This window comes from Nyctibius grandis, chromosome 5 (genome assembly GCF_013368605.1).
Source record: "Nyctibius grandis isolate bNycGra1 chromosome 5, bNycGra1.pri, whole genome shotgun sequence".
Lineage (NCBI taxonomy): Eukaryota > Metazoa > Chordata > Aves > Nyctibiiformes > Nyctibiidae > Nyctibius > Nyctibius grandis.
This window is the reverse complement of record NC_090662.1, coordinates 42,316,304-42,323,782: the sequence shown is the minus strand read 5'-3', so window position 1 is coordinate 42,323,782 and position 7,479 is coordinate 42,316,304. Positions and strand designations below refer to the sequence as shown.

At 43.3% G+C, this 7,479-nt stretch overlaps 1 protein-coding gene across 1 annotated transcript; it reads right to left on the bottom strand.

Moving 5' to 3' along the window:
• Positions 1-495: 495 nt before the first annotated feature.
• On the bottom strand, positions 496-6,157 carry YEATS4 (YEATS domain containing 4). Its single transcript, XM_068401422.1, has 7 exons — positions 6,051-6,157; positions 5,768-5,887; positions 5,239-5,305; positions 5,043-5,137; positions 3,523-3,615; positions 3,358-3,445; positions 496-1,325 (listed from the first exon to the last, which is right to left on the bottom strand). The coding sequence occupies exons 1-7, from the start codon at positions 6,099-6,101 to the stop codon at positions 1,156-1,158; spliced, it is 684 nt and encodes a 227-aa protein (XP_068257523.1). The 5' UTR covers positions 6,102-6,157; the 3' UTR covers positions 496-1,155.
• Positions 6,158-7,479: the final 1,322 nt, after the last annotated feature.

Here is a 7,479-nt window from a genome sequence, read left to right as displayed (position 1 = left end):
CTGCAGACACCAAGGTCAGTGAAGAAGGAAGGGGAGGAGATACTCCAGGTGCTGGAGCAGAGATTCCCCTGCAGCCCGTGGTGAAGACCATGGTGAGGGAGGCTGTCCCCCTGCAGCCCATGGAGGTCCATGGTGGAACAGATGTCCACCCGCAGCCCGGGGAGGACCCCATGCCAGAGCAGGTGGATGCCCGAAGGAGGTTGTGACCCCGTGGGAAGCTCGCACTGGAACAGGCCCCTGGCAGGACCTGTGACCCTGTGGAAGGAGGAGCCCATGCTGGAGCAGGTTTGCTGGCAGGATTTGTGACCCTGTGGGGGACCCATTCCACGCAGTCTGTTCCTGAAGGACTGCAGCCCATGGGAAGGACTCACATTGGAGCAGGGGAAGAGTGTAAGGAGGAAGGAGCAGCAGAAACATGTGATGAACTGACTGCAGTACAGTACAAATATTGAACCAACTTCTAGAAAACAGGCCCAGAATCATTTCCGGCTTCTGAAAATACCTTGTATAATTGATGCATTTATACATGTTAAAGCAGATGTGGGGCTACAAACTCTTATCTGTAGATTTACAAGTTATTTAAAATCCTGTTCTCAGACAGTTTGTTCACTGTGCTGATAACAGACTTATGTGCAGAAATCACTGTAACCAGACTTAAGCAACTTGCATACCATTATATTTCAACCTCTGCCTTAAATCAGGGTATGCTATTTACAATTGTTCTTGAAGCCCACAACTGGACAGAGACAAAAAAATATTAAAATAAAAAACCACATATTTTAATTTCAGCTTTAAAGATGCATCTCTAAACAATCAGTAGAAAAAACAAGTAAAAAAGTAAACACTGGCATTTTGTAAAATCACATTGAACTAATACAAGACTGAATACAAAGTTTTCATACACCACTCAAATGCAGTTTAAAAAAAAAAAAAAGTAGTCTGGTCTCCAAGACCCCTTCTACTTGAAATAAATCGTTAAGTACCCACAGATTTTAACTATAAAACAAGGATACAGTCTTTTTTCCTCCTTTTATGAAGTCGATTGCCACATACTTCACTCATGTGCAAGTGAAATTCACATGGAGAGAACACATACGACTCCATGACTGAAGTCCTTTCATTTTCAGTATAGGCTCTTTATGAAGCCAACACTCGTCACATATCTTTAGACTGATCATCTTCTTCAAGTTTTCTGATTTCATTCTTTAAACAATTGATGGTTTCACGACTTGCTTTTAGTCTTTCTTTAAGCTCAGCAATTTCAAAACTAGTTTTCTTTTTGGCAGCTTCCAGCTTTTCCCTGGTTTTCACTTCAAGATCGGCAACTGTGGTGGTGATAAACATAAATATCGTAAGTACCATGAAAAGTTGTAATTATTTTTTTTAATACCAACAGTAATTTGGATGATGTGTGTCCTGAAAAAAATCTATTACTGTTAGCCTTAGAGATTCAATGATTGCAGTCAAAATGGTATCCAAATAAAAATCTGGAATTAAAAGAAATAAAAAAAAAAATAAAAAAAAATAAAATAAAAAAAAAAATAAAATAAATAAAAAAAAAAAGAAAGCTTGTTTTGTGGCCTCATTCAGCCCATCAGTTTTGTGGATGGAGTTATATAATTCACTAAACCATTTTCCAGGGTTTTTTAAAAATTAAGTGGGGAAAAAAAACTCACATGGTGACAGCAAATAAATGGGAAAAATTACAGAGAATTACAAATAATTTATATGTGGTGCCCAGTGACAGCATGTGAGGCAATGGGCACAAACTGAAATGGAGGGGGTTCCCTCTGGACATCAGGAAACTTTTTTTACTGTGAGGGTGACCGAGCACTGGCACAGGCCGCCCACAGAGGCTGGGGAGTCTCCATCCTTAGAGACATTCAGAAGTCCTGAGCAACCAGCTCCAGGTGGCCTCGCTTGAGCAGGGGGTGAGACAAGATGACCTCCAGAGACGCCTTCGCACCTCAAGCATTCTGTGGTTCCTTTTCCATCTACTGTAACCACTTTCTACTCTTCATCTCACTGGATTTTAATTCTACATATCTAAAGGATTTAGTGGTGCTGCCTTTGCTCTTACAAATATCTGACTTTTTTTATTTGTGCACGCACAAGTTTTTGGACAAAGCTGGTAAAGCCAACAAATCTACAGAGGCCATGGATATCCCTTCATATCCCATACATTATGTAATTGTGGGCAGTAGCAAAAAAAAAAAAAAAATCTTAATTTTTATCTGCTTCAGTAGCAGATTTTAAGGAAATATATTTAAAAAAAACAACACTAAAAATTTCTATCTATGCTCAGGAGAAACATCCAGGAGTTTTTAAGTGAGAAAAGTTCAAATCTGGATAAGACTTTTTTATGATTCAAATTATTAAACATTTTCTACACGTAAACCACAATAACATGCAACGTAACAAAAATCCACCTCAAAACTGGCTAAACTGAGGTAGAAAATACAAGTAGCTCACATCTCCACGCACCCAAACAGACATAAGGCAAATCAGAACTCTGACTTTGTCGGGCTTCAAACTCATAGCTGCTCTTAGCTCTAGGTCTAAAAATACCTGCCATTTGTTGTCATGGGAACATGCAGATAAGCCAAAGGCCAGGTGAGTCGGGCTACAATGGCATAAGAGTTTGTAACTAACAAGGTAGGATTTGGACTCAATAAATACTACATTTTCTTTCTGAGAGTAGAAGAGATGAAATTCAGAATAGAAACCGTCACTAAATGCGTTATATTTTATGAATCAATGTATTTTCATTTCTTTAGTTCCCTTAATATTCTGGTTTAGATTTAAAGACAGATTAGATAGGAAGGACACAAAGAACATTAAGCTATACTGAAGGAGCATGTTACGAAATGACCTACAGTTAAAGAATTCGACAGAAGGGAAACAGACAGGAAGAGCATTCGGACACTATCCCAAAAGGGTTGCTGCTTTGACTAAAACAGTACTGACTGTTCTGTATTTCAGTACTGAAGTGTGATCTTTGCTTGCAGTTAACATCCCGATGAGACAAAAAAAACTTTATCATAAATACAGTGGCATGAATTTATTCTCTGTTTTAACTCATTTCAAAGATGTTAAACTACATGTAGATCATGCCATCACTCATAATACTGAATTATTCGTAATTCCTTTCTTTTCAGCAGCCATACAGACTTGAAAATGTTAGAACCTTTCAAATAGGTATTAATATCTTTGCAAAAGTTGAAGCTAATTTAATGCAAAACCACCACTTTTTAGCAGCACCCAAATCCTTTGTACTATTACAACACAGAAAAAAAAGCATTAACACCAAAACAAACTATTATTTCTAAAATTAAAATATTTTAGTTTTCAACTTACACTCTGTTTCATGCTTATAAGCACCTAGTGTTAGCTGACGAGACGTTGTTAACAGCTGCTGCATCATTGCAGTAGGATCTTGAAATATCTAACAAAGGAGAAAAATACACAGTATCACTAATACTCTTCAAAATAAAGTGAGGGTTACATTAAAAATTTTCATACCATTTCATCATAGAATTCAGAAACGACAGTTTTCTTTCCCAGGATGGCATTGGTATCAGACTGAAAAAGCTTCAGCAAGTGATACAAGGTTACCTACACAAAAACAGAATTTTATTAGCTGACAATTGTAGGGAAGTATGAATCTTCTGCTAGGCATCAACAAGCAGTATTTGTTCTTACTAAACAGCTGTACAAGATTTTAAAATCTTTTAGGAATGCAAAAATAAGTGTCACATAACTTCAGCAGAACTACTGAAATTTAATATTGATTGTTAAACACACCAACTATCCAAAGCCTGCTTGATACTTTTAAAATGTCTGGGCAAGTGGTTTAGGACTGGTGTATAAAAACTACTAAGAATACCTTCTCGTAAACATTTCCAAACCGACTTTGCCAGTGAATCATTTAGAAAGTGCTTTCTGTGACCTTATCATCCCTTCATATGAAGGAAAAATACCAGGGGGGCCTGCGAATAGCTTGTCACTGCGATTTCTCTCTGCGGAGTTACTCTTCCATTACTGCACTGCAAATGGCAGGCACTGGAGAGGAAGGGAAGCCCTCTGCTCAGCCCTGAGGAACCACTGACCACTTGGACCACAACCTGGGAAGAGGGCACGCAGCCCACAGTTCTTGCCTTCCACGAACAGGCCCGTGAGTGGTCGTGGAAGAGAGCGATACCTTACTTCCCCTGGAAGGGAAGAACACAACAGGCACTGAAACAGCCTTCCAAGAACAGCCGCAAAGAAAAAACACCCAACCAACTTTACGACAGCTTGGTCAAGCTGTGAACAGAATTAACACCGCAAGTCAGGATGCTGCGGCGCAGGAAGCCCTTTCTAGTCTAGTATCAATTCTCACATGTTCAAGAAAAACATAAAATTCAGTCTTCCCCTCATTTGGCAAAAAATGGCTAAAGCAAAAGGATCACTGTAGTTGATGCGACAGAAGGAACTCAGTCCTTCCAGAAATAAACATCCCCTTCCCTTAAACTATAGCGATCGAGTTTCCTACCTAAACCTGGATAAACAAACCTGCAAGATATGTCTAAAACACAGGATAGGAAGAAAGAAATTCATTCCAGTGCTTTATTCAACTAGAGAAGTGTCTTAACCTGGTTTTCTTCAGAAAGAAACGAATGGTAGCGTAGTACCTTTGCTGCTTTTTGACTGATTTTGACCAAGCTGACAGACAAAAAAAAAAGATAATTAAAATATTCTAAAATCCTGTAACTAGGAAGCCACATAGAAGAGAAAGTCTCAGTACATGCTCAGCCCAGGTAAGGTGCAACACATGGTCACGTATCAGTAAACGTCAGAGGAGCCAAGCGCCGGAAAAGCCATCACAAATGCCAGCAGTAAACCACAGGAACAGGAAAACGTGGCCAACCGTTAAATACATTTCCTACAAGAACAGGCTGTATTACTTCCATGGCTGATGGAACTTATTTTGACCACCAATACCCTACAGCACAGCTTGAGGCCACCTTAATTAATTGTTGTTAAAAGTTCAATGTACTTACAGGTCTTTCATTTGGATCAATGAAAAATATCTTAATGATTATTTCAAATTCACCCCAGCCTGTTTCGGTGATTTCATACGGTGGTTTGGTAACAACTGCAGTGGGAAACACAGAGGTGTTAATACAGGTGATCAAGTCTTGGTGGAACTAATCAAAAGCCCCGTTCTAGGAACACATGTCCAAATGCAAAACCCACCTCTTAAAGGATTACCGTAGCTTTCATGCAACTTGAATTGAATTTTCTTCACATAGGCAGACATATCCTAAAATAGAAATGCCACTATTTCTGATTATAGACACAGTACACCAAGCTACTGTTTATTGCTCCATCCCACATGCCTAGCACTTTTTCTGACATAAGTACCTTTACAAACAGTAGCAAAGCAAGGTGATACATCCAAGAATTAGTACTGACAAAGGTCTGTCGCTATTTTGGCCCCATGAACACTCTCCAGTTTTCCCCAGGCCTGGAAAGATCATTCCAAAAACATAAAAGTGTCTTCCCTCTCTTTTTCCTTTTTGGAACCCCCCACCCTTCTGCCCTCTCCTCACATCCCGGCTTTCTGAGGTCCCAATTCACCACTACGGCCCATTGCTCGGCTCGCAGCAGCAGCGGGGGACAGGCGCTGCACATCCCCATCCGCACTCTTCCCCCGGCCCGAAGACAGAACCATCCGTGTCTTCCCACGACAAGGCCAGCAACCACCGGCACGGCGAGGCCCTACCTCGTTTCGATAAGGCTTGACGTAAACCGTCCACTGGTGCGTGTGACCATCTTCTTCCCTTTTCTTCCCAAAATACCGCGCCACGTTTCCATACACGATCGGCTTCACAATGGTAACGCCCTTCAGAGAAAAAACAAAGCAAACCAAAAATGACGCGTTTCGACAGGCGTTTGCCCAGTTGCTATTTGTAGCCCCAATTAAGCCGGTGTCCGCAGGGGCCCCGCGGAGCGACTCTCGTCCCCCGCCGCGGCCAAGCGCCCCTCCCTCCCGCCCCGGCCCGCACCTTCACCCTGCCCCCGGAGTCAGGCCCGAACTCAGCCATTCTCTTGAACATATTGCCCCGGAGGGGCCGCCGCCCGCCCTCGCCGCCGCCGCGCCGCCCGCCGCCAGCTCCCGCTCCCCGGCCGCCAGGCCCCGCCCGGCCCCGCCGCAGCCCAGCGCGTGGCCCCCGCCATCCCCCGCGGCTTCCGGCGGCGCGCGGGCGTCACGGCGGCGGGCGGGCCGGGAGACGTTCGGGGTGTGTCAGGGTGCGGAGAACATGGAGGGTGCTGCGGCCATAACCCGCTGCCTCGCCCGTCCCCAGTTTAGCTTTTCTGTGCTGCGAATGGAGATACAGCAGTGTTGAGACTTGAGACTAGTGAGAGAATTGAGAACAGGTTGCCCAGAGAAGTTGTGGCTGCCCCCTCCCTGGCAGTGTTCAAGGCCAGGTTGGATGGGGCTTTGAGCAACCTGGGCTGGAGGAAAGGTATCCCTGCCTGTGGCAGAACGAGGTGATCTTTAAGGTCCCTTCCAACCCAAACCATTCTATGACTCTATGAATCTCAGTGGAACTGAGATATATTGTGCAGCGGCCTGCGGCAGCACCCTTCTCCCTGCTGAGCTCTCTTAGCTTAAAATCGCGTTCCCGCCCTGGGCTGCCTGTAGTCTACAAGCACAGCTGAGGCTTTGTAACCCACCAAAACCTACCACGCTGACAGGCCTCGGTGCACAGGTGGCAGCAGCTGCTCTGCCTGAGCTCAGTAGCGCTTAAAAAAGGAAGCAGGGAATTACATTATTTTTTTTCCCCTCTTTTCAGGCTTTGTAATAGTCCTCAAACACACCCTGAGCTCCTGTGTGTTGGTGTTCACCAGCTTTATTGCGTGCCATTCCCAAGGAGCTGCATGGTGCCTGGTTAAATGAGACATCCTGCACAAACAGAGCAGTCCCAATGAGGGCACGGTATGTGCTGACAAGAGACGTACAGGGGAGGAAAGGCCCGTAAAACACACGAAAAAGGGGGGAAAGGAAGGTGGCAAGCATGCTAATAGTTGCACAGCCACTCTGAACTTCAAAATACTCAGTCTTATGGGCTGGCAGCTCCAGAAATCTTTTGCACTTGTCTGGAATATATACAATATCACCTTTTTTGGTAAGACATCATCCTGTTGTCTTCTAGACAACAAGAACCAAAAGCTGGAGGTGTGTGGCAATTTCTGTGTGCTTCTCTCTAGTTTCTGAGGAAAAGCAAAGAACTTTCCTCTGGCAACTTACAATTACCAGAATACAAGCAGAATAAATCCAGTGAAGCAAGTCCACAAATGATGCAAAATAAACAAGGCTGCAAGAGGATGCTCTGTTTCATGCATTAATCTTTGCTAGATAAACTTAAAATAACAGAATGAGGCTACTAGGGCAACAACAAACTACTTTCTGCCACAATTTTATTGTTAATC

What these genes read in the sequence shown, in the direction of transcription:
- YEATS4 (XM_068401422.1), bottom strand. Translation starts at nt 6,101, where the DNA reads ATGTTCAAGAGAATGGCTGAGTTCGGGCCTGACTCCGGGGGCAGGGTG. An exon ending in ACTCCGGGGGCAGGGTGAAG is followed by an intron (nt 5,888 to 6,050) that starts GTGCGGGCCGGG and finishes TTTTCTCTGAAG; the next exon opens with GGCGTTACCATTGTGAAGCC. An exon ending in TCAAGCCTTATCGAAACGAG is followed by an intron (nt 5,306 to 5,767) that starts GTAGGGCCTCGC and finishes TTTCTATTTTAG; the next exon opens with GATATGTCTGCCTATGTGAA.